The sequence below is a fragment of the Triturus cristatus genome, chromosome 12 (genome assembly GCF_964204655.1).
Source record: "Triturus cristatus chromosome 12, aTriCri1.1, whole genome shotgun sequence".
NCBI classification, from domain to species: Eukaryota; Metazoa; Chordata; class Amphibia; order Caudata; family Salamandridae; genus Triturus; species Triturus cristatus.
In genome coordinates, this window is record NC_140595.1 from 767467130 (window position 1) to 767495119 (window position 27990).

At 43.3% G+C, this 27990-nt stretch overlaps 1 protein-coding gene across 1 annotated transcript in view; it reads right to left on the reverse strand.

Annotated features, from left to right (window-relative positions):
• The window catches only part of LOC146782772 (extracellular calcium-sensing receptor-like), a 54547-nt gene extending 27250 nt beyond the window's left edge, over positions 1-27297 (reverse strand). Inside the window, exons 1-2 of the mRNA XM_085637244.1 lie at positions 27059-27297; positions 20470-20761 (exon numbers count right to left, since the gene is read on the reverse strand). Coding sequence (XP_085493370.1) covers positions 20470-20761; positions 27059-27297 — 531 coding nt within the window. The remainder of the gene's footprint in view (positions 1-20469; positions 20762-27058) is intronic.
• Between the last annotated feature and the right edge of the window lie 693 nt (positions 27298-27990).

A 27990-nucleotide genomic window follows, 5' to 3' on the forward strand; every position in this document is an offset into this window, starting at 1 on the left:
AGGTGGATCCCTAGAGTATGTCCAACCCCCAAATTAGTATAAGTATGGGAGCCCAGTCCTTGCGACTTTAGATTACCCTGGATGAAACTCTGCAACACATATCCTGGACCTTCAACTTTCTATCTCGACTAGTAGATGGAAGAAATCTCCCTTGGGGTCAAGGAGTGACTCCCCTACTTGGCAGGCACCAAAGAAGCAACTGACCAGTCTGCAACGCTGAAGCTCCATCCGGACGCCAAAGTCTTTGCATCACCAGAGGTAGATTCCAGACTTCCCCGAGGCTACCCTGAGTCCACAGCAAGGCTGAGGCCCATGGCGTGGGTGACGTGGAACCGTGACCCCTGGACACCGTGAACTTTTGCAGCAACACTATCTTCCTTGTCCTCCTTGAAGTTGTGCTTTGAGCTCTGAGTAGCCCCAGCCTTGAGCACCTCCTGCACCGAAGATTGCTGGCCTCCACTCCACGAGTGACCCATGGGCCAGTTTCAAGTGCGACCGCTTGAGGCTCCTTGGCGATCGCTAGCCCGTTGGCTAGTAGGTCACCATGAAGGCAAATCCTCTTCTAATTGGGCTTTCCTGGTTGCTCCAGATGTGCCCTGACTTACCCTTGCTGGGTGAGTCCCTCAGACCTTGCTGGTCTGCACCGCAGTCCTTTCTCCGATTTCCAGTGACTTGCCGTTGCCAAGGCTTGTTGGGTCCAATCTGGTCACCGACACCGCAGCACTCGACAAACTTTGTGGGACAGCTCAAATCCAGCTCCTGGTTGTCATCGGCACCTCCTCGACCTTGTGGCTGAAGAGTCAAGACACCCATCAACTCACCTGAAGCACCAACATCTGTGGACATTGGTCCATCCTGCCCTCGGTCACTGGCTAGTGACCCAGACTCTGTCCCCTCTGTTTTCAGGTTCCTTCCAGCACAGATCCAGGCTTGGATCTCTTCGGACACTTCTCCTCTTCACGGCAGCAGCAGTTCTTCACCAGCTTCCATTGTAATCGACAACGCGACCCGACACCAAAAGACACCTATGCACCCGGCTTCCCTGGGTGAGGTAACTCGAGTACTCCGGTGCTCCCGTGGGTGCTAGCCCTAGAACTTCTTAAGTCCAAAAGTGTTTGGTCCTGACTCGATTCTAAGTGTCCCTAATCTTTAAATTTCCAACCGCGACATTGCCCATAGAAGCTAAGGGGAACCCGTGTTTGTGTTTACACAAAGCATACAGTCCCCGTGGGTCCCGTGTGTCACTACCTTGGGTGGTTCCTTGGGGTCCCAGCAATTCTACAGGCTCTAGGCCTTGTGTCTATTTCAGTTGTGGTTCTTATACCACTTTATTGGTATATGATTTGGTACGCCCCTAGGGCCCAAACGTGTATTTATGCTATTACTGTTGATTGCTAACTTGTAAATTAAGTACTTCGAATTCCAGTCTCATAAAGAGACTAGAGGGGTGTGTTTTATCCTAAATACATGTATTTTGAATATATTTCTGGTGTGGTTGTCCTTTCATTTGATCATTCAAGAGATTATAGACTGGTAAAACAAGCTGCTTTACATTCCTTCAAGACTTAGCCTGAAGGCTGCTCTCCATAGCTACCACTAGGATAGCTTTCAATAAAGGTTGTCTTTAACCTATCACCATAAGCGGTTGTTTGGACTGATACAAGGTGCCCACTATAACTAGTGGCAGCATATATCAGGCCACATTCTCACACATGAACAGCCTTAAAGAACATAGATCACCATTGAAACATATATGCTATTTCATAATAGATATACACCTTCATGCCATCTTTCCAACAATATATAGTTCTTTGTATATTTAAGTAAACCCAATAGTATCATTGTGCATATTACTATCTGCAACCAGAAAACAATATCTCATCATCTAAACATATGCAGACCAGTCATATAAGCTAAACACCACATTGACAAATACTTCCTAATACAGACGAAACACGTATTACTACTTTGTAATTGATATACAGGCACAGCACATTTTCTTATCTTTTATTCATGACTACATTACTCCTATTTAATAATGTGACTAAAAGTACTACAATTCCCAGAATGCAAATAACATAGGTCTGTCTGTTCAGCACATGATGCTTAGATAATTAAAACACTGTCATTACAAAGGCACTGCTGATTGTAACTTAACAGTACTCACATCTTAAACACATACCCTGTACCAATCACAGTTCATCGGATATATGTTTCAAATCACTGTCATACTTTTTTTTATCTAACTCCCATATACTACTTCATTTCAAATGTACATTTTTTTAAATAATTAAAAAGATCTGTACATACCAGTAAATTGATTTCAAAGATTAAATTGTTGTTTTAGCTCTTTCTGGATAGTTTTGACCCTCTTAAGATTTGTAAAAACAAAGCACAAGAATGGTAAATCACTCTCATACAAAACAACTATAAAATGGCAACCTCTTCAACTTTCCACTCTATGATCATGAGAAAGACAACAAATGAATTCATATCCTTCATTTTAGAGTACTCTATTTCCACTTGTGAATGGTTATCATATGTTAACCCTTTCCCTCTCTTCCAAAATAAGGTTGCAGTCTATGTGTGTTTGCGATGTTTTCTCAATCATATATATTTAGCTTCATTTTAAAAAAAATGTTAATACAGAGCACTTTATTACATAGTCCAGAATTGGAAGTGAAATTTCATCAACCTCCACAACTCAAAAAAAAACAATTCACACTCTTTAACACCCTTCCCCCAATATACACTTAGCTTAGTGTACCTAGCAACACAGTAGAAACAGTAGGTCAGACGTTCACAGTACATTTCGTTTTTTAAACAACATCCAATAATAGGACTTCTAGCTAATGCATCCACCATGCTACCTAATTTTATTCACTTACATGCTGGCAGCACCCAATTAAATATCTCTTTTTTATTTTTTTAAGAAAACACCTCCATTTTAACTGCTTGTCATTTGGAAAACTACCTCATTCAGCTCCAGTCTTCTCCTGACTGCTATTGCTCCTTCACTTCAAAATACTTTGAGTGTGGATTGTTTTGCAATGGGGAGTCCCAGCGCTGAACCAGCAGAGATGGAGACCAAAAGACGAGACAAGATACAGGGAGCAATATAGGTAAGAGCCGGGTCTTGACTGCCTTCCTGAAAACCCTATGGTCTTTTTTGTTCCTGATGGTGCTCGGGAGAGCATTCCAATGAGATGCAGCCAGAGCCCAAAAGGAGCGACCGCCTGCCCGGGCTCTTCTGACACGGGGGTGCACAGCAAAAGTCGGTGTGATGAGCGGAGAGCACGTTCAGGTAAATAGGGCGTGAGAAAATTGGTTAGAATGGAAGTGGCCTGGCCGTAAAAAATTCTGTGAGTGATGCACAGAGATTTGAACCTAATTCTTTTTTCCACCGGGAGCTAGTGTAATTTATGTATGTATTTGGCCACAGAGCAGGGCCGCAGGAGGGCAAAGATGGAGCGGGCAGCAGCATTTTGAACCCTCTGTAGTCTAGTAATGCCTACCTTATTGGCACCTAGATACAGAGAGTTGCAGTAATCTAGTCTGGAGAGGATAGTGGACTGGATGATGAGTATGGAGGTCAAAGAACATGAGCCGTGGCCTCAGGCAGCGTAAGAGGCCAAAACAGCTGCCCACCACTAGTTTTGTCTGTGCCTGAAAGATACGTGTGCTGTCCCGCCACACACACATATCTTTTACTGTATCCTTAGGAGCAGGAGGGATTCCCAAGGCCGCGGGCCACCATTGGTCATTCCATAGGTGAATATTCCTGCCCACCATGAGGATCTCTGATTTACCTGCATTAAGCTGCAAACAATTGGTCGTCATCTATTCTGCGATGGCCACCATGTCATCAAGGAACTTGGTGACAGAGGTGTTAGATATCGAGATGACAAGCTGAGTGTCATCAGCGTAAGAGAGCATAGAAAGGCGTCTGATTTTGACCACTTCCACCAGGGGATGGACATAGATATTAAACAATGTCAGACTCAGAGCTGAACCCTGGGGAACTCCATGGCAGAGAGAGTGCTTCTGGGAGCCATGGGGAGGAGAGATGACTTGAAAGGATCTGTCAGCTAAGAACAACGCAAACCAGTTGAGAACCAGACCTCCTAGGCCGATCTCTTGAATGTGTTGCAGCAACATTTTGTACAATACCGTGTCAAAAGCGGCACTAAGATCAAGAAGAATCAGAGCAGAGGTCAGGCCCTCATCCAAAGTGCCCTGCAGTTATTCAGCCACAGCCAATAAAACTGATTCAGTGCTGTGGCCTGGCCTGAAACCATTCTGGTCTGGGTCTAAGATGTTGTTAGCCTCTATAAATTTGGTAAGGATGGAATTAATATAAGATTCTGTGGTTTTAGTGGCAAAAGGAAGTAAAGCGATCGGGCAAAAGCTTTCGGGTTTAGAGGCATCTAATGTTGGCTTCTTTAACAAAGGGATGACCTTGGTGTGTTTTCATGAAGTGGGAAGAATGGCGGAAGTGAGGGACAGATTTCTTAATTCACAAAACGTGGGTAGAAGTAAGGGTGGAAATTGTAAAAACTGATCGGGTTTAAATGGATCCGCAGGAGATCCTGATTTGATTTTATGCCACAAAGTCCCTAGTGCCTCGCAGGATAATGCTGGAAAGAAGACAAACAGGTGCCAGGGCAGCTGATAGGAACAGGACGCTTTTTACTATTAATAATGGGCGGGAAGGATTTATAGATCTCCTCAACTTTATTAACAAAGAAAGTAGCTAAAACCTTGCATTGTAAGTTGGAGAGAGTGGTTGAGACCCTGGCTGAAGGTGGATTCTTTCTGTCATTAAGCAAAGTGAAGATACATTTGACCAGGTTATTGCTACTCTTTATTGTTTCAGCAATATAATCAGCACATGATTTCCAGATCAATTTGTGATAGGTCTTGACAGCAGAACGATATTGAGTTTTTAGGAAAGGGACATATTTACATCTCCAGGGCCCGTTCACGGACCTTGCAGTCTTTTTTCATCTGGGACAGTCTCTCGTTAAACCAGGGATTGGTGCAGGTTCTGCGCCGTGATGTAAGTTTGGCAGGGATGTGTTTGTCAGGAGCCTGCAGAAGCCATTTGTGGACACATCTATCAGCTGCCTTAACATCCTCAGGCAGTTGGGGCGTTTGGGAACTTAAAGTGTCCATGAGCAAGTTATTGTTAAGCTTATGCCAAGGGCGTTTTAGCAAAGTCTCAGGGTAAGTATGGGATGGTTGATTCTCATAGGGAACTACAAAGGAGATGAGAAAGTGATCAGTCCAAGCCACGGGAAGGGAGGATAGGACTCTGAGGGTATGAATATTAGAAAATACTGGGTCAAGAAGATAACCTGCCAAATGAGTAGAGCTGGAGACGAACTGCAGTAGTTGGCAGGCAGCAAGATCTGCTAAAAAATCAGCAGTCTCGCTGTTATGGTGGTCCTCAAAATGGAGGTTGAGATCTCCAATGATATTAAAATTGGCAGATTTAGTGGCCAGGATAGAAATTACATTAGCAAGAGAGTTCCTAAACATTCTAGAAGGTCCAGCGGGGCAATAGATAAGTAGTCCCAACAAGGAAAAGTTTTGATTTACAGAAATTTTAAATAGACCGCTTTCAAGGTGTAGATGATTTTATGAATGACTGCTATCCCTCCTCCTCAGCCATCTTCCCTGTTTAGTGTTTTTATTAGATACCCCTGTGGAAGTGCCAACTATGGTTCAGCCACACTGGTGGAGGTGAGCCAAGTCTCTGTGAGAAAGAGAAGGTCAGGTTCTTCTGCTCAGAGCAAGTCCAAAATGTCAGCGTATTGTTTGACTAGAGAGCGGCAGTTAAGACTAAGTCTGAGAGGGGGGTTTAGTAGCGTGGCCATCACCACTGATAGTGTACTGGCAATGGTTACAGAGAAGGATACAATCAACAGGGTCCGAGCTTGATTAATGCAAGGGTTCCAAGTAGTTCTTAGTTGGAGGAGTTCTAAAGAAGAATACACCAATCTATTAGTCTCCAAACGAGCAGCATGGCTGGTGCTTAGCGTCGTCTAGGGGCAGACAGGATTGCCTTAGGCGCACCTTTGGTGCGCCAGCGGCACGTCTGCTGCGCGTCCACGCTGTGACCGTCCTAAACAGGCCGGGGGGCACAACTGGCTCCTCTCTGCCTCCCATCTGATTGGGAAAGGCCATCCAATCAGTGCGGATCATGTCGACGGCGGAAGAGGCCGAAAATAAAGGATGGTAATAGCACTGACAGGATAACTGTGCAAGAAGGTTTTCAAACAAACAGAAAACAGTGAGCAGTTAAAATTCTAAAACAACAGGGCATTAAAAGCAGTTAGAAAGGACCGTGGTCCAAGCACCTCCACAAACACACTTGAATTCACAAAAGTGAGCCACAGGTATGTCTACTGGGCTAAAGAGGCTGCAAAAAAGAGAGGTATTGACAGGGACTTGGGTTCCCCAAATGTGGAGATTACTTGGTTTGGACAAAGAGGTTAAATTTCATCGGTTGCTGGCCTTGGTTAAAACCATTCTGGATTGCCGAGCTCCTCATCTCATGATTGTGCACCGTGGTGGCGATGACCTAGGCACATTGACCGGGATGGGCTGGAAATCCTAATGAATGACACCTTTGCAGAACTGATGTCGCTTTCTCCTCACACTGTCTTGGTGTACTCTAATATAACATTTAATCAACAAAGGCCTGGCTTGAGAAGGGGCAACATTACATTTACACAAAGGACAAGGGGTTAAGGGGGTATCTACCGCCACCCAACCACTGATAACTTTTTCAGTCTAAACCCATCCTAGGTACCCAAAATATTCAAATACAATGTAAGTCAGAGCACTCCACAAACATATGGAGAAGTGTGGCTCAATGGTTAGAGCGGCAGACCCTGATGCAGAGGTCTGGCCCGGGACCAGGGTTCAATTCCCGCCTCGGAGGCTCTTGGATTCAATTTCCCCGTACCTGATAATTCTCACCTCGGTGCCTATTCTAATCATGGGTCCCACTCTGCAACTCTGGGCAATAGCTTGCTTAATCTCCACAATGGCCCCCACAGCGCTAGGATGCCTGGCTTCACCTTGGGGGTGCCCAGGAGTGGACATCTCACAGGAAAACCAGGAAGGGTTCCACAGCGGTATGAATACAGCGCTACGAGACCCCTGGGTAGAAGTGCGCTGTATAAGTACAAACACATTTACATTTACATTTATTCCCTTAAAAAAGAAAGGTGAATATAAGAAACTTCAAAAGTAAGTGAAAGAGTGAGAAAGAACCTCATGTGTGCTACACCAGAGGTGCTACTGGCAGGTTCTCACCAGCATGCCTACATCTATCATCATTGGTTGCTTTCTCACTGAGAATAAATAATTTGTGTCCAGTAAAGAGACAAGAAAGGTGAAAGACTAGAAGGGAATGTATCCAAAACAAAAACCCTGTGAACTATACAGGACAGTGTGTCCCAGAATTAAAATTGAGTCAAGTCTCACATTTGGCTTTGCCCTCTTTATTCACAATCATGAGCGTACTCAACATTAATAGCACAGCATGTTGCAAACCTTTTCAAAGTAGGCCAACATGTTTCATTGCCTCTGCGTTGTCGTGGCAATTTTTTCAGGGCACGAGGTTAGTATTTGCTTTACTGGACAACTGACTTTTGTATGCAGAGTGGCAAGTGGGAGCCAAGAGCGCACGTACCAGCGTCCATTGTGCCAAAAGGGTGTCTATTCAACACGCATCCCTTTATTCGAAAGCACTTTCATTGCTCATAATATACCGCATACAAATGTCTGACACGTGTCGTCTCGTTCCGGCGTATCCTACTTTCCGTCTTCACAATGACTCCGGTAAAAGAGATGATCGAGCCTTAAATATGAAGTGTAAAACACATATAGGCACACATTTTGCAGTATTGTAGACTCTCAGGGTTTATTAGTGCACTGTTTAAAGTCATATTTTTAAAGGCAGTTTGTGAAAAACCCAAAGTTTAAACCGTTTTTCCATGTTCATGAGTACTCCAAGAATCACAATGATGTCGGTAAGTGCGGTGATCGGGCCTTTTTTGAGAGGTGTAAAACACATATAGGCACACATCGAACAGCATTTTAGACACTACGGGTTTATTAGTGTACTGTTTAAAATCATAATTTTCTAGGGGGTTTGTAAAGAAACCTTCTTTAAAACCAAAATCCTTTTTTCGACCACTGCGAATACGTAACAAAATGACAAAAAATAAAAGCAGACATTCCGTAGCCACCACCACAAACAAAACGTATAACTGCAAAATAGATCATAACCAACACACTAAACATATTACTATCTAAAATAATCTATAAAAACATGTATAACTCCTTTAATATCTCTATAACACAGTGTATAACTCTTTCAATGGAATCTGTGACTGCATGCACACTGTATCAGTAAGTCTCTCAATTACTGCATAAGTATTTCAGTGGACCTGTGAGATGGAGCATCAGTCAATCAATAGTTCTGTATTGAACTTTGTGAATGTCTCAGTGCATCTATGAGAGGTTGCATCACTGTCTCAATGGATCTGTGATTCATTGCATACCTCAGTCAATCTGTGAGTAGGTGCATGAGTGCCTTTGTGCATTTGTAAGTAAGTAGATAATTGTTTGACTGGATCTGTGAGTGGATACATGAGTGTCTAAGTACATGTCTCAGTGGGTTAATGAATGGGTGCATGAGTGTCTGAATGGGTCTGTGACTGAGTGCATTAGTCTCTCAGTGGGTCTATGACTGGAAGTGTGAGTGTCTAAGTGGTTCTGTGAGTGGGTGCATGGGTCTCTGAGTGCAACTATGAGTGGATGCATGAGTCTCTGAGTATATGAGTGACTGGGCGCATACGTCTCTGAGTGGGTGTGTGAGTGACTGTATGGGTGTGTGAGTGGGTCTGTGAGTGGGTGTATGAGTGTCTGAGTGAATCTGTGAGAGGGTGTACGAGTGTCTGAATGGGTCGGTGAGTGAGAGCATAAGTCTCTGAGTAGGTGAGTAAATGGGGCATGCATGAGTATCTCAGTGGGTCTGTGAATGGGAAGGTGATTGCCTGGGTGGGTCTGTGAGTGGATGTGTGAGTCTTTGAGTGGGTGAATGAGTTGGTGTGTGTAACTCTAAGTGAGTCTGTGAGTGGATGTGTGAGTCTCTGAATGTATGAGTGAAAGACTGAGTGCATAACTCCCTGAGAGGATCTGTGACTGAGTAAATGAATGGGTGTGTGAGTGGGTGTATACATGTCTGAATTGGTCCACAGTGTGTGTGTGAGTATCTCTGTGAGTCTGTGAGTACATGTGAGTACATACATGAGTGTGTGTGGGTCTATAAATGGGGGCCTAAATCTCTGACTGGGTCAATACATGGGTGTGTGACTCTCCGAGCAAGTCTGTAAATGGGTGTATGAGTGTCTGAGTGTTTCTGTGAGTGGATTCATGTGAGCCCAGGTGGGTCTGTGAGTAGGTGCAAATCTCTAAGTAGGTATTAAACTGTGCACATAAGTCTTTGAGTGGGTCTCTAAGTAGGTGTGTGAGTCTCTGAGTGGGCCTGTATATGGGTGTGTCAATCTTTGAGTGACACTAAGTGGGTGCATAAGTAGCTTAATGAGTATTTGAGTGGGTGCATGAGTATGTAAGTGGGTATTTGACTGAATGTATAAGTGTGTGAGTGGGTATATGAATGGGTGTATAAGTCTGAATGAGTTTGTAAGTACATACATGAGTCTGTGACTGTGACCAGCGAGGGTGTGTATATAGATATAGATACTTTTTGTTTTATATTTCCACTGATATTCACGATGTCACTGCGATAGTCGTGATGTCCCCGCGATGGTTCACGAGGCAGTGCTGGTGATCTCATCATTTATTGCGAATATTGCGCGTTATTAGAAAATACATTTTGGACACATGACTTGTGTCACTAATACCTCATTTCTCAAACATGAGGTGAGAGTATCGCCACCCTGACTCCTTATCTTAGATTTGACAGCCCCGGAAACCATTCCCAATTGATAAAATGGAGGGTGCAAATTTCTGTTCAGGTTGGGTCCAGCCAATCACAGTGCTGGCTTTCAGGATTTTCATTGAACACATCGCGATTCAACCGCGATCACCGTGAAAACGCTGCAAAATTTCTATATTTCTATATTGGTTACATTTCATTTCACAAAAACTACTGAATGGTTGCGTACAGCCAATCAGAGTATCCCTGCTGGTGCGCGCTTTCACGATTTACCTCAAACTCATCGTGATTTCACCACGATCACCGCAAAACTGCCCTGAAATATCCACAGTCAGAGACATCACTATATTGTTTGGATTTAATTTCACAAAAACTACTGAATGGTTTTCCACCAAATTTGATATAATTCCGTCCAGAGGTTCGGGCTGTAGATTTGACAATGCATTCCTATGGGAATTAACATTACAAACACACCCTTATTTCATACCCCTATTTCTCAGTCCCCACAACCCAGTTCAACCCCAAACTTTCCATGACACACAGAACTTACTTTAACAAGCTTTTTGGAAAAAGTCATGAAGAAAGGTCAAAAGACACCAAAGTTATAGGCAAGTCAAATATGCTTCCTAACTATAACTACCTACTGGCAACTGCCAGTAGGTTTTAAATGTTAGTATATATATATGTGTGCAAGGCCACCCAGTTGGCCGAAACGCGTATTCCCGATTTTTTGCACCAAACTGATGAACTAAATAAAAACGTTACTGCGGCTGCAGTTTCAACTAAAAAATAAGGTGTCCGTCTCTCTTTTCCGGTGCCGGAAAGCACCTTAGAGTGGTACTTGGATATATATATATATATATATATATATATATATATTCACTGAAAAAACCATAGGTTTCAGGGGTGTTATAGTTAGCTGGACTTTTCACTTGTACAAAACCATTGAAATTCCCCCGTTATAGTTAGTTCAACTAACTATAACTCGCGCGCCCGCAATGCACTGCTGATGACGTCATATATTACATCACTCATGACATGGTCAGTGACATCACTCATGACATCACTGATGACATCTCAAATGACATCACTGATGACATCATCCTTGTGATAGAGTGGCAGACCTCCTCTCACCCTAATATAACCTTTGATACACACATTCAAAAATAGAGACTACATTTTTCAAAACAATGGACATACCAATACCATTTACAACAACCTCTTCAGTAATTCTAAGATCCACATGCACATCCACTCATTCACCAACAGTCATATACAGTCACTCATACATGTACTCACTCATCATATGTACTCATACACCTATACATCCTGTTACACAATGCCACTCATCCATAGAGTTACTCACACACATAGTCACTCATGCTAATAAGAATCAAACATACATTTACTTGCAAATACAGTTATACACACACCACCACACTTACTTCTATGGAAACTTACACATACTTAGTCTTTTAAACAATCACTTATAGAAACACATACTTATTCATACAGGAATTCTTTCAATCTCTCACTCTCACATATACTCACTTATATACACCAATAGTCACATATAAGAAAAGTGCAGGAAGAAGGATAACGTGCAGAAAGAACAAAAAGAAGAGCAGAAAGAAGCCTTGTTGCAAAATCATCCTGTACCCTCAACTTTTTCAGACGGATACTGGTGGTAAATGAGTCTGACTAACCAGTCCTAGAGCCAGTGCTATGTTAAAAGACACTTAGAATACAGTGAAAACACCTACATCCACTAGGGAACATTATGCGTTGGGGTCCCCCTGTGATTAGCATGACCTCCTCTGTAAGCCCCTAGTATATAATAGGGTAGGGGGATTAAAACTACCTCTTAAAACAGGCCACAGGGCATTTTTGCACACGTTAACTCAGGCCCCGCGCCCCTCCCTTCACCACTGTGGAAACACGCCCTGTGTCCATTTTTAGTTGGGAGATTAATTTCATTTGAATCCTGAGGGTCCCTAGGGTCCAACTAGCCCCCTAGGTACCTCCAGTAAGTGCCACAGAGCTGCGTTGCAGAGAGGTGTAAAAAGTGGCACGGCCTGGACCACCTCTCTGCAATGCAGCTCAGTGGCGCTTACTGGAAGCACTTGGTGGGCTAGTTAGCCCCCAGGGGCCCTCAGAATTGAAGGAAAACTATATCCCCAATTTAAAAACGTGCCATAGTGCGTGTTTGCACACGTCACCTCAGGCCCCGTCCCCTCCCTTCACCACTGTGTAAACGCGCCCTGTGGCTGTTCTAAGTTGAGAGATTAAGTCCCCTTGAATCCTAAGGGTCCCTAGGGTCAAACTAGACCACTAGGTACCTCCAGTAAGCGCCACAGAGCTGCGTTGCAGAGAGGTGTAAAAAGGGGCTTGGCCTCAGAACACCTGTCTGCAGCGCAGCTCCCTGGTGCATACTGGAGATGCCTGTTGGGCTAGTTGGCCCTCAGAGACCCTCAGTATTGAAGAGGAATTAATTCCCCAACTTACAACTCGCCAGGGGGCGCATTTGCAGAGTGCTGCAAGGAGGGGGCGTGGCCTCCGGCACGTTGCCAGTCTTTTATTTATTTTAAATTTAAGAAGGGGGGCTGTGTGGGTCCCCTTCTTATTCTAATTTATTGGCCCTGATGACCCCATCCCCCAGGGCCTGTCTCCTAGTTATATTTTTTTGACCCCAATCCCCAGGGCCGGCCACTGTTTTTTATTATTTTTAAAAAATATATATTTATAGACACACCTAGGACATGCTGGACAAACCGTACGTACCTATCACCATGACGATTTGCGTGATATTCATTAAAAGGCGACTATGCATACAATGAATCCATGTGGAATGTATTTACACCACTAGTGAAGCTCTGACATGTCTGATGCCCTACCGTGCCTAATCCCGTAGACACCCTTGTCGTTTATTTATACAAACATGGGTAGCTATTGATGGGCACATTTAATACACATGCACACCAAGCAATTCAAAGGGGATTCGACAAAAATTCGACCAAAACTATGCAAGAGACCCACCTCACGGTTAATAAAACACACATCCACTGCCGGATGTGTAATACTTTTTATTTTACTCTCTGGAAAGGGGACGAACATCACTTGAGAGTCACAGCGCGCTCCTGGCAGAGCCCAATGCTGTGTTACACCCACCATTGCCTGCTGAGTGCCACACACCTCTGTGTTGTATTCCACTAGCTAGTGCATATGCTATGACACTCTCTAGCCCATGTGCACTGTAACACCACCCCGTGAATATGTCATGCCAAACTTGTCTTCGCACGGGTTATATTGCCCCATCTAACGTGCCTTCCTCGATGCCTATGTTATAACGCACAGTGCTATGCCATACATGTTACAATCTGGGATCCATATCTTTGTCACACTGCATATGCAACGTTACACTCCCCAGCACATATTTTATATTACAACTTTAGAGACTAGTTAGGTTACACAACACTGCCCTGTGCATATTACACTCCAAGGCGCATATCGCATAGCACGCGCTAGTGCCTGTGCTATCTCGCGCTCTCCAATGAATCTGTCATTGCGCACAATGTATTGCATATTATATTTCACGCCCGGTTCATCTTATATCACACTTTTTGGTGCATAGTTTATACCATACACTATATTCAGTTTTCATTTTCAATCGTGCTCTCAGGACTATGTTCTATATAACACTGTGTTCACCTACCCTTTTCACGGGCATTACATTTTGCGATAGGGGGTGGAGGGTCAGGGGGTGTTTCTGCCAAGTGAGCCTGGAGTCACAGTCACAAACGTCCTCTTCTTCCTGAATAAAAGTGAGATTATGCTGCATACTTGTTCATATTTTAAGTAGTTCGCACAGACACACGTTTTAAAAACAATAAAGTTCCTAACACCCGCCTTCTCTGAACAGTTAGCTTGCTGCCCCATCCCCCTCCTCCCTATCCTCTGTTGTGTGAATCCATGGACTAGCCTCCTCCCTCCTGCCATGCATGGTCTGATGTGCTGCCACTGCCCTCCATTTAGCATGATGTACCAGTCCACTCCTCCTGCCCTCCATTGCCCAATTCTATGGCACATCATTGACCTCCTGCTTAGCCTCTGTGCTTATTTAGCTGCCACTATTCTCCTTCCCCCTGCCCTCCGATGTCTTTGTTCATGCCCCTGCTCCATCCTTTTTGCCCACCATGTTCCATGGACCTGCCACTCCTATCTACTCTGAGTGTTCTGTTGAGCTGCCACTCCCCTCCCACCTGCCTAGCATTGTCAGATGACTGTAACCTCTCCCTGCCACCTCCAACCTGCCTGTCCACATGCCATGCCCCTATCCTCTTCCTCCTGTCCTACATGGTCCATTGTACTGCCACACCCTTCTGCCCTCCCTGGTCTGTTGTGCTGCAACTGCTCCTTCTGCCTGCCCCGTGCGGTCTGTAGTGAGGCCCCTTCCCCTGAACTTTCTTGTCTGTGCACAGGTCCTGACCCTCCCTTCTATCCTCCATCGTCCTTTGTGCATGCCCCTGCACCCTCCTTCTTGCCCATCATAGCCATTGTGCTGCCACTAACCCTCCCACTTGCTAAGCATGGTCTTCTGTGCTGCCATGGCCCCTCCCATCTTCCCTGTGTGGTCAGTTAGCTGCCCCTGACCCCCTCCCACCTTCCCTCCATGGTCTGTGTGTATGCCATCACAGTCTCACTGTTGCTCTTCATGGTGTGTCTTGCTTCTAGTGCCCATCCTGCCTGACCTCCATGGCTATCTTGCTGCTCCTGCCCCCTTGCCCCCAGCCCTCTGTTTACATGTGCAGACCCCTACTCCCTCCCTCCTGGCTTGTCTGTTCCATTGTAATGCCCCTTATCCGTCCCTTCTGCCCTTTATGGTCTGTTATGCTGCAGCTTTCTCTCCTGTCTGTCCATTATGGTCAGCTAGCTACCATTGCCTCTTGCCCCTCTGTTGTCCATGTGCATGGTCCTGCCCCCTCCCTCTTGCTTTCTATGGATTGTTGTGCTGCACTCCCATCCCGCATGCCCTGTGTGGTGTATTGTGCTGCTGCAAACCCTGATGCCTGCCCTGCAGGGTCAGTTTGGTGCACCTCTCCATGTCCCTCCTGTCCTCTGTTATCCAAGTCCATGTCCCTACCCCATTTCCTTCCATGATCCAATGTACCATACTTGCGAACATTTTGAACTTGGTAAGAGGGAGATTTTGAAAAAAAACTGGGGTATTGATTTTCCCCTTTGAGTTACATTGAAAAAGAGGAGATTGTAGACAGGAGACAGAACAAATAAAGCCCATTTTAGCTTAAAAACATTGGACGTTTCCTGGCTGAATCGGGTCTGTTGGCATGTATGGTTGTACTACCATTGCCTCTTCCTTCTGTCCACAATGGTCTATTACATTGCCACAGCCTCTCTTGCAAGACCTGTATTGTTGGTTTGTTGCCCCTGCCTCCCTTTCCACTGCCCTCCATAGTCTGCTGTGCTGCCACGGCCCTTCCTGCCTGCTCAGTGTGGTTAAATTGTTGCCTTTGCACCCTCCTACCTGCCTTCAATTTTCAGAGTCTGTGCCCCTGGCCTCTGCCTCTCAACAGTATCCTAATGAACAACTAGATTGCTAAGATTCTATATTTATTACAAAAGTGTGGAACGCCTGACGTCATCTTGATGTAGTCAAAACTGTAATACCTAGAGTATTTCCTTAAGAAATTACATATATGAGAGGGTCTTATTGGCATCAAAATTATGGTTAGTACTCTAAAAGACTAAAATAAGGACATATTTTCTGAGTTTTCAAATAGCGACAAAGCACTTTTAAATTATTTGTTATCTTTATGTTTTTTTATCCAGTTGACCACTTGATTAAATGTTGCACTTAGGGGAGAGGATGTGGTGTTACTTCCAGAACTGTAGACTTTGCAACTGGGAAACAGGTTGGAGTTTCTGCTTCAGCTCGACATTCTGTGGTTCTGGTCAAATCACTTAGTCTCCCCATGTCTACAACCAAAATGAATTTGTTCTTGTGTGATGTAACCAATGCTCATGTAAAGCACTCCAATACCTGACAAGTCTGCACTATATAACAGTGCAAAAACACAAAATAATAAGTGTTTTGCACACTTCTGTCATTGGGCTATATTTGGGCTACATCTGGGTGATTTTGGGCTACATTTGGGCTCTTTTGTCTCCGGTGGCCATTTTGGGAGATTTATTTGTTATTAAGTTTCCTAATTTCCTCATGTACTGCAGTCTCCTCAGTAGGAAATGCTTTCAGTTTTTTACTTTGATTCCATCATGAAGGTATTCAGATATGTCACACATTTGCCATAAATTCTGAATGTTAGCACTCTAGTTGCTCATTAGATCACTGTAGTAAAACTACTGTTCACCATGGAAGTCTGCTCCTGGTATTAAAAGTGCATGTTTCAGTCTGCATGTCAGAATTGTTTAATGAAATAGAAGAGGATTTGAGAAGTCACTCAAAATGTGCCCTCATTTTCTTTCTTCAGCATTAATCATAATTTCTATGGCAAAATGAACCCCCTCATTGTGTTCCTTTTTAAATTAAATGTTTTAAGTGTTACCAGTTTATTCCAATCAAGATGGCTTCAGGTGTGCCATACTTTTGTCATAATGAAGAAAGTAAGCGCTCTAGTTGTTTTTAAGAACACTCTGGCACATTCTGTCATTGGGCTATACTTGGGCTACATCTGGGTGATATTTGGGCTACATTTGGGCTCTTTTGTCTCTGGTGGCCATCTTGGGAGACTTATTTGTTATGAATTTTCCTAATTTCCTCATTTACTGCAGTCTTCTCAGTAGGAAATACTTTCAGTTTTTTACTTTGATTCCATCAAGAAGGCATTCAGATGTGTCACACATTTGCCATAAATTCAGAATGTTAGCACTCTTTTTGCTCATTAGCTCACTGTAGTAAAGCTACTGCTCACCAGGGAAAACTGCTGCTGGTATTGAAAGTGCATGTTTCAGTCTGCATGTCAGAATTTTTTTATGAAATAGAAGAGGATTTGAGGAGTCACTCAAAATGTGCCCTAATTTTTCTTTCCGCAGCACTAATCATACTTTTTATGGAAAAATGAACCCCCTCATTTTGTTCCATTTTAAATTAAATGTTTTAAGAGTTACCACTTTAATCCAAGCAAGATGGCTTCAGGTGTGCCATACGTTTATCATAAGTAGGACTGTTAGCGCTCTAGTTGTTCTTTGGAATACTCTGGGAAGCTGCAGTAGAACACAAAGGAATCAACTGACAGTCTCTGCCCTTGTTGGATGTACATGTGTTACTGAGAATGTCAGACTTCATTCTCACATGACTGAGAAAGATAATGTGAATTTACAGAAAATATGCTCTCAGTTTAGCTTATAGATCACCTTCCAAACCTCTGTGGGAAAAGCATGAGAAAATATTTTTCTCTCAATCATGATATCCCAGCAGAAGGCTTTTTCACATGGTGAAATCACCTTAGAACATACCACAATTCCTAAAATGAGTATGGTACCGACTACCATCAACAAATGATTTATAATGTAACTAAAGTCTTAAAACCTTCTATTAACTGCAATGCTTTTTAATGAGGTGCTATCATGTATATTGGTCCCAAGATGGCTGCCAACACTTCTTGGATGAAGTGCTGACAGCCAATCAGATCTCAGGATGAGATGTGTGGTTAGGTTCCGCCAACATATATATATGATTTTACTTTTGATTTTCTCAGGAACTACTGAACAGATTGACACCAGACCTGCAAAAGGCACTTCCCTGACCTGAGGACTACCTCTCTGCCAAATTTCAAGTAATTCTGTTCAGCCGTTCGGGCTGTACCTTGGACTAAAGGTCCCTATGGAAAAATGCATGGGGAAAACGCGTTTTGGGACCCCCTTTTTTCTCGGCCCCCGCTTGACGAATCACCCCGAGACTTTCAGGGTCGGAGCGGAGCGGAGCGCCCCACCTATTTTGAAAATTTTGCGAGGATTCGTCAACCGGCACCAAAGTTATTCCAAATAGAATGTTGCGGATTTCCTATGGAAACACGGTCCTAACTATAACTATCTACTGGCGACCGCCAGTAGATAATAGATATATATATATATATATATATATATATATATATATATATATCTATTATCTACTGGCAGTCGCCAGTAGATAGTTATAGTTAGGACCGTGTTTCCATAGGAAATCTGAAAATTCTATTTTGAATACTTTGGCGCCGGTTGACGAATCATCGCGAAATTTTCAAAACTAATGGGGCGCTCCGCTCAGCTCCTACCCTGAAAGTCTCGGGTTGATTCGTCAAGCGGGGGCTGAGAAAATAGGGGGGTCCCAAAATGCGTTTTCCCCATGCATTTTCCCATAGGACCTTTAGTCGAAGGTACAGCCCGAACGGCTGAACAGAATTACTTGAAATTTGGCAAAGAGGTAGTCCTCATGTCAGGCATGTGCCTTTTGCATATATGGTGTCAATCTTTTCAGTAGTTCCTGAGAAAATTGCAGTTAAAAGTACATAAATATCTATAGGCACGCACGGTGCACGCACGGTGCGCGCACCATAACGTGCACGAGCGTAATTCTGATTGGTGGTTACTTTTCAGTCAACATTCGAATCGGTCGAAATCAGGAAGTGTCGGACGCCATTTTGTGTGTTGTGTGTGTGACTGTGAAAAATAAAGGTGGAGAACGTAAAAAGGGGGCATGGTAGAGAGTTCCTGACCCCCTAGCCTTTGTCAGGGGGTCCCTGAAGGACCCCGAAGGGTGAAAAAATATATATTTTTTTTTTCAAAAAATCCCGGAGTTCTATTGGTGACGAAACAGTGGAATCACCGGTCATTTCCAACTATTTGAATTTTTGAACATTATCCCACTTGGGTTTCATCGAGCGAGGGCAGCAACATTTATGCCAGGGTTTGGTATTAGGGTCCCGTTATCATTAGGGGTGGGCGACAATTTCCGTTCCGCTCCCGGAAATTGCGACAATTCGACATTTCCGCGTTCCGACCGGAACGTGGAAATGCCGAATTGTCGCAATTTCCGGGAGGGAACGGAAATTGTTGCCTGGCCAAGCACTTACAGATATAAATAAAGCAGGTGCCCGAGTTGAAGCTCAAATTCAGTAACGCATTCATCGGCACAATACATTCGGGAGCTAGGTCGAGGCTGGGCAGGTGTGCTGTTCTCCCCATATCTACCGTCAAAAACTAGCTGTGGTCCTTACCTGTCGCGCAATCCCCGTGTAGTTCCTGACACCAGCTGCTCTGATCGGTCTCTGGCCCGCGGCGTCTCTGGCCCACGGCATGTGAACTGCATGGAAGCCCCACACACCAGCGGTGGGCAACGTCTTCCGCCCTTTCCCCCACTACGATGGACAGCTGACTCGAGGGACCCCAGGGACGTCGGCGCCGTGGCTGGCAACGTACACAAACTGTAGCGGGCGGCAGCGGCAGGCCGGAAGCACCAATTTCCGCGATCACGGAAATATCGCGTGATCGCGGAAATTGCTTGCATTCTCGCGAGAATTGGCGGAAGTGCCTTCCGCCAATTCCGCCCACCCCTAGTTATCATAAGGACTACCATAACCAGCATGCTATGTGTTAACGCCCATATGGGCTGGACTAATCACGAAATAAACATGGCTACATAGCATTAGGTTGCTGTTTCGCTTATTCTGAGGCAAGCCAGTGATCAAGAGCCATCTGGGCTCGAAACCCGTTTGGCAGATTGCAGTGTGAAAGGACATTGGAACGCTGTGGTGTTACTGCCGGGGACCGTGTGCTGATTCCCTTCCACGAGCGACTTCCCCACCTGGGCAATCTTTTATTTTTAATGTACAGCGGCTGGTCCGGCCGCAGGAGAAGTCCAACCGCATATGATGCGTCTCCAGTGCCCGCAACTGTGGGCACTTTCTGGAGTGGAGGGGGCCTGACCCCCGGAGTTCTATTGGTGACAGAACAGCTGAATCACCGGTCCTTTCCAACTATTTGAATTTTTTAACATTATCCCACTTGTGTTTCATCGAGCGAGGGCAGTAACATTTACGCCAGGGTTTGGTATTAGTGTCCCATCATCCTAAGGACTACCATAACCAGCATGCTATGTGTTAACGCCCACATGGGCGGGACTAATTATGAAATAAATATGGCTACATAGCATTAGTTTGCTGTTTTGCTTATTCTGAGGCAAGCCAGTGATCAAGAGCCATCTGGGTTCAAGATGTGTTTGGCAGATTGCAGTGTGAAAGGACAAGGGAACGCTGTGGTGTTACTGCCGGGGGCCGTGTGCTGATTCCCTTCCACAAGCGACTTCTCCACCAGGTTTGGAACTTTGAGCCACCTGGACCTCAGAATATGGTTGTTTAACACTATCATATCTTGAACAATGGTTTTCCTTTTCCATAGAGGCACTGTTTAGTGGTATGACATTACCTCACTTCTTAATGAATCAGGTTAAATGATGTGCAATAATGTCAATGTCTTACCTGTGGATATCTGTATAGACCCAGTATGCGTGCAACACTAATTGAGTGTGTGGATCCAGAATCACCAATGATAACTGCTGGTGGCAAACTCCTCTGGCAACGAAAGTTTGGAATCGGCTCCTCGTGTCCCGATAAAATCCATAGAGTCCCTTTCAGTGATCGCTGGAGCATTGTACAAGTGTCATATATCTGGAATCCCAGGGAAATGTTGGGCAAAAGCTTTGGGTTGTTGTTAATCTCTTCAATGGCAAACAACATAGCCTGCACCATCTGGTAATTCTGGAGTCCAAACCTGGAATATGCAGAGTTTACTAGCATGTTATATATTCAGCAGTTAAGAAATGCCAAAATACTAAAGAAAAGGAAATTGTTTAAATAATTTCTAGCTCCAATTCCGTAGCCATGTCTACAATATCAATATATATTATAGAGCAAAGCATGCTGGTAAGGATGCTTACAGTTTCTTCTGCTTCAACATCATACAGAGATGCACTCACTATTTTTCTTAAATGTACTCTATTTATTGAAGGCAAATGGAGCTATCAGATTTCTTTTCCCAACCAAAAAAAACATGCTCTCACTGATTACTCTAATTGCTAGCTTGTCGTGCTGATTCATTCATAATTCTCTATTTCATTTGGGCCATGGTGCCTTCTTGCCATTTTTCTTACTACAAAATGTAGCACCCTCTGGAGCCCTCTTTTTATTGAAGCAGATTTGGGAATGGCCAAGGAGACCATCAAGCAGACGTGTAAGCAGAGGGCTCCCGTACCAGAGTTCCCTTTTATCTGATAATTATATTTAGCATCTGCTCCCAAATTGCTGGCTTCAGGGTGCTGCCTCACAGCACAGGTATCCTGGATGGTGAGATTCCCATAGCTGTTTTCACTGACTGCCATTGTGACTGATCAAGGTGCCTTCCCTCAAGGCCACACCCTGAGGAATCCATGTGGCATGAGCTGACCCGAGTTGATGACATGTAGAGGACCAGCCTGGAGCACAATTATGCAGCATGGCAGGCTCTGCCTGTTTTGCATGTAAGTGGGCCGGTGTAAGAAACATTGGTTGGGGGGGTGAAACTCTACTCAAGGAACAACCAAAATCCTTTTTAAGGTGAACCACAAAACTCACTAAACTAACCTTGTGATAGATTGGCACAAAAGCAGTCATGCTTAACTGAAAGACATTGCGTTAAGTATTTATGGAGCACATAAACAGTGATAAAGTAAAAACAAAGCACAATAAAAATCCTAAACCAATTCAGGAAAATATAAAAAGAAATGATAAATAAAATGACACCCAAAAAATGTAATCCACCAGGGCAACAGGAGTTATGAGTTTTTAAAGCTTTTAGTAAAAACAAGCACATGAAAGATCAAAGCACCAATCATTGGCATTTAGTCACGCAAACCTGGGCCAAAGTCAAAAGTCATGGCCGACTGTAATGGAGGCAGGTTTGGATACACATGGTGGATTGGGCTCGATCTCTGCTCACCTACAGACTTAAAATACATTTTGAAGAGAAGTTCCTAAGAAGGTAAAGCTCAGCAGGGCAAGGCAGCTGTTGGTGTCAATAGAGGATACATTGTCTTCAGGGAGCCACTCTGTGAAGTTGTGTTGATGATTTCTGCACTCAGACTTTGTCACATTTTACTGGAAGTCATAAATCTCCATCACGACTCAGCTGCAGGCTGTAGCAGATGAGGGATCCACAAGGCGGGATACCTTTGTGAAGAGGTTCAGCTGAACAGGATTTGACGCTGCAGAGAAGAAAGTAGAGGGAGCTACCACAAAGTCAGACCCACTGGATGCACCTTTGGGTAGATCGGCAAGCAGGTAGGTCCAGGTCTCCTGTCGGTTCTGAGGCCACTTTTTGGTGACATATTTTTAAGTCACATGTTTTGGCAGGAGAAGCACATTTAGCATCAGGGTTCAAGGTATCTGGAGCTTGTTATGTTCCTGTAGCTCACAGAAGAGGACAGCAGACTCGCCCTTGAAGTCACTCTGATATTCCTGGGTTCAAGTAGCATGGCAGACCTAAAACAGAAGGGCAGTACTCTGAGAGTACAAGGCAGGCTTCAAGCAGCAGGGGATTCCTCTGGTAGCAGCAGGGCAGTAGTCTGAGGTACAAAGTAGGACTCAAGCTGCAGAGCTGTCCTCTGAAGTACAAGGCAGTTCTTCTGGGGTCCTATGCGGGTCCAGAAGCATACTAAAGAGTTGGTCTGAGGGTCCAATATTTATACCTGGCACCACCCAGTGAAGTGGGGAATACTTCTAGGCCACCCTTGCACCTGAATTTGGAAAGTTCCTTCCTTCCCGTTTCAAAGCTCCTAGAAGACTGGGGTGACAAAGGGTTGGTATGAATTTCCTTTGTGTGTGTGTGTTAGACAAAGCCCATTGAAATGTAAGTGGAGCATAGAACAGCTCAGCTCCGCCCATCTGGGTGGGACAACTTTCTAAAAGTGACATTTTCAGAATTGCGACTTAAAATTCATCTTTAGTACTAAAGGAGATTTTAAATTACAACTCTTCTGAGATCAAACATGACAAATCTATCTGTTCCCAATAAAAGACTAGCTCTTATCAAATGTTAAAAGGTTACCCTAATTTATTTTATGGGAAAGGTAGGCCTTGCAATAGTGAAAAGCAAATTTAAGAGTTTTCCACTACCAGGATATGTTAAACTTAAAAGTACATTTTCTACTGTTTAAAAACACTGCACACTGCCCTATCGGCTCTTTAGGGCATACCTTAATGGTCCTTATGTATTAATAAGGAAGGTTTAGACTTGGCAAAAGGTGTATTTTTCCAGGTTGAAATGGCATTTTAAAACTGATCAAAGACTGCAATGGCATGCCTTAGACATGTTTCAAAGGGCTACTTAAATGGATGGCACAATATGTGCTACAGTCCCACTAGTAGCACTAAACATACCGGCCATGGTTACATGTTGTACCACTTTACTAGGGATGTACAAGTACATTAAATGTGCCAATCAGGAGTTGGCTAATTTTACCATGTTTTAAAGAGTGAGGACAATCACTTTACACTGGTTAGTAGTGGTAAAGTGCCCAGAGTCATAAAGCCAACAAAACCTAATTTCAGCCAACAGGAGGGGAGTAGGAAAAAGATGTGGTGGAAGTCCACACCAAAGGCTGTCAGGTCTAACACCTACTATGCTGATTGAAAGCTGAAAGTCTAGACCTTTAGACAGAAGTCGGAGACCTCAATAGACATCCGCATACTGACAATTATTGGTGACTGAGACACCAATTGGCTGCAATTAGATCTAAATCCCATAGAGGATTACTGTTATATATCTGAATAACTGCCATGCATCCAACCTGTTAACTGCATCTTATCACATTAGATTTTCAGGTGTGATCCTATCATCCCCATCTACATATATCATTTTCACACACAACTCAGATTTACCCCTTTGGTGCTCAACTCTCCCCGGATTGTAACTCTTATTTTATAGGCCTTAAATTACCAGAATGCTCTTGTGCTCTATGCTTTAGCTCACTGTTCAGTATGCCTCCAGATATGTGCTATTTTAAACATGCTATTGTTGTTTGTACAATATGACAAACACTAGATAGAACGTGACCCTATTACTCTTTCATATTACTGCATTATATTGTCTGAAAGTGTGCATTTATGTTTCTATGTATAGGTATTTCCATAGTGCACACCTAGAAAAAAGATATGGAAGCACTGAACAGAGTCAAAGACTAACATAAGATCACGAGTGATACAAGAGGTAGCTCTGTTGTGGATGGTGAATGCATTGTGATCAAGTGTCTTTAGAGAGGAGTGTCTTCAACTCTTTTCTAAATTGGAGCAGCATTAGGGCATTGTGAAAAGTCCAAACGTCACACAAAGAATAAGTGCAGCAAATGAGCCACATCCATTCTGCAGGAGAGTGATACGAATATAGTGTGTAGCTCGTAGTATGAATATAGTGGGTAGCTCGCAGTGCATTTAGGAGCACAGAATCGCAAATATATTACTAAAGCATAGTGTGCACTGTTGTTTACGGAAACCACATTTGTCATAGCAATGATCCCTATATTGTCACAGACTTGCAGTTTTACTGATAAAGCTATACAGTGCACAAACAATATGTGGGAATAAAGTTCTCAACAAATAATTATCATTTCTGCATCACCCCAAAAAGTGTCTTGATTTATTCTGATCCTATTAATATCTTTGATTCCATCACAAGTTCAGAGTCATACAAAATGTGCCTTATGTGTGCTTTCCTAATGGCTGATTTATTTGGAAATATTTGTGCAGTTCATTTACAATTATTTAAATATTGTTGTAAAATGAACATTTTCCTTTTACACTCCCACTACTCCAGCAAGGTTGTCACATTGTTCACTTTACAAAATCCTCCCACTTTGTAGTCAGCGAAAGAAAAGAAAAGAAAAATTAAAAATGAATCTCTAAGTTAAAAGAATCTAAGGAAATTTCTCAGAAGACATGAACTGACATTTGACACACAACAGATGTGACAAGATAAAAACCAAATGTGAAGGCCTCATTCCCCTTTTGAAATTCAGCATGGTTACTTTGGGGGTGCTTCACCCCCCCCATCCCTACTTCGAGGGCCTATGCTCTCCATTCTAGCGTGACGGTTATGAGCATTTGAATCATCAATTAACTTTAAAGGTACAGTTAGTACAAAACAAATTTTACTCAAAACAAACCTAAAGATTTTTCACCCATGCCATTAAGTCTCATGAGTCTTTCCACTTAGGGCACCTGATGTTTCAACACAATTTGCTAATTTATTGCGGACCTATTTAGATCTGGTTTCTCTTGTTCTACTCAACAGCCCCTTGTGCTTAGCTGAGAACAAAAGTTTCTCTGAAAGTACCAGGGTTTGGCCCTCTTTGGTAGGTTCCACATGAGTGAATATTAGGCTCCTGCCTCTGGTGCCAATTTCAGGCATTTAATATTTCTATTTTGCCAGGAGCATGGATGACAAAAGCCCATTAGCCTACAATTCAAAAAAAGGCATTCACTGGTAATCTCCTTCTCCACTGTGCCCTGGTCGCCTCGCAGTTTAATCACTGCATGCTATACAACATGGCGACGAGGAAGTTCTGAGAGGGTGATAAGATAGTATTAAAAAATACTTTCTCTATTTTATGTGCCCCCAGCAATTCACAGTGGCTATCATAATTAACATTATTCTTTAGCTATGTCTAGAGAATAATGACAAACACAAGGAAATGATGGAGGGAGCACTGAAACTTTTCAGACACTCAGCCCCAGTCACAGAATAATGACACCTGCAGCAGGGATGGTGGGAAGCACGTTTGACAGCATCTGGAGAAAGGCTGTAGAGTTGCATCCTGATGACTTCCCTCTAAGAGTCTGGAGCAGAATCCAACTTTTTACTATTCAGTGAGCTTCGAGTAGGTCTATTTTGCTATTAAAACCAGCATTTGGAGAGAATTGTTTTATTTTAAACACAAGCCACTAAACTTCAAGCAAGCCGCTATTTTGCATACGTGACTGCATGATAAAGTTATGACTGGCCATTCTTGCTTTGGTGTTGCTTTTCTTACACAATAGTGCACTTATTAAGGTAACAACCTGAAATCAAACCATACATATTGTTGGATCCGTGCTTGCTGTGGCGCCCTCCTACACGCACTGGTGATAGCAATGTTGTCTAGTTAAATTATTATCAGTTTAGTTGATTAGGTGCTAATATAAGCACACTGAATACGGAGACCTACATAACCTCTGGTTTCCCCAGAGTTTATGGATTTCACATGTCTCTACAGCTTTCCAGCCGAATGCATAGTGACCCAGCATACAAGAGACAATGTGAAGGAAGGCACCAATGTGGGAGTAAACACTGCTACTGACTTTAACAGATATTCTCATAGTTTTGTGCTAACTGCCTGCAGGAAAAATATGTTTTCACATAATTGTAAACATACTGACCAAAGCAGATTGAGTATTTTTGCACAAGCACAGTGTTTGGAAAACACTGAGTTTCCTAGTCTATATATTGGGTTTTATGAACAAAGAAGTAGTGCCATAAGTTGTAATGGCACTGACCAGTAATGGAATATACACCCTTACAATACAAAATGGAGTAAACCATCTTGGGACATGGGTGTTTTCTTTGCTTTATTTAAGTTGCTTTAGAGAAAAAGAAATATTACATTTTAGAATGTGGAATATTTAAATAGCAACAACATACAACATGATAGAGGATCACACCTTGACATAAAGAAGTAACTATTACATGAGAAAAAATACCAAGGAATCAATATGCATGTTTAATTGCAGATTTAATATATGCACTGTTCTAGGTGACTTTCACATTAGCAGACTTTGTAACTAGGGACTATTGTGGCTGAGAACCTGTGTCAGTCGTCAATAGTGCTGTTTTACATTCAAGGACAGCTGACCATACACAGTACCAGGTCTATGCACCACCATCTCACATCTCACATTGCTGCTGTCACTGTTGTTATTCATTAGAACACTGACGGCTTTAGGGCTTCTGGTGTTCAGTTGAAACAAGTATGCAAACATTATTGAGACGTTATGGACTTACGTCTGGCACCTGGCTTCCTCAGGTTCTTCTTGGAAGGTGATCTCTTTCTGTACCACAGAAAAGTGAACCCGGAAAATCCCAGCGATCAAAATGTCTCCATTTCTTGAAAATCCACTCACATTGCCTCTATTGAACTGGCACCCGGGCACCGTGCCGTGGGCAACAGACACTGGCATCAAGCAGCTCAAGAGGACGTACATGACTGCACGAATGCCCAGAAGATTGTTGATGAAGGCCATCGATGTCATATCTCTGCTTGTGGGAAGAAATGTCTTGCCCATTGTGTTGATGAATTTGTGATCTAAAAACACTGCTAAATTGAAGTGCGTTTTTGGTATTAAAGGTGAGTGTACTGGTTACGCATCTTGCTATGATCATGTGTCTGCTCATTTTACTATATTGCATCATCAAATTTATGTCATGATGATTCTCATGTAATTGTATTACCAAAAGAGAGGCAATGTACTGTACAAATGAACAGAAATATATGTAACTATAGGAAGTATGATAGAGAATGTCTTTGCATGTGTGTGTGTGTGCTTGGGTGTGTGTGTGTGTGTGGGAGTATGTGTGTGTGGGGGCACGCATGCGCTTGTGTGTGTTAGCATTAGTGTCTTTATATGAGAGTTCAAGTGAGTTTATCAAATAATTGCAGAAAAGGATATTTTCTTCAGGGAGGGGCTGTCAAATAGAAGTTGCAAAAAATAAATTCAAAACTGACACACTAAAAAAAGTCTACAGTCTAAAAAATCTTTTTCCTAAACCTGTGTAGCTGTTCTGCCTCACAGTGGAACTTTGTTTCTTTAAAAAATTTCCGTACGCTCTTTAATACCCTTTAGTGCTGCCAAGGGAAGGACTGGAGGGTCCACAGAGGATTGTCGTAATTGTGGTTAATAGCACAAGATCTTGGATGGTTGTTAAAGCTCAAGTGA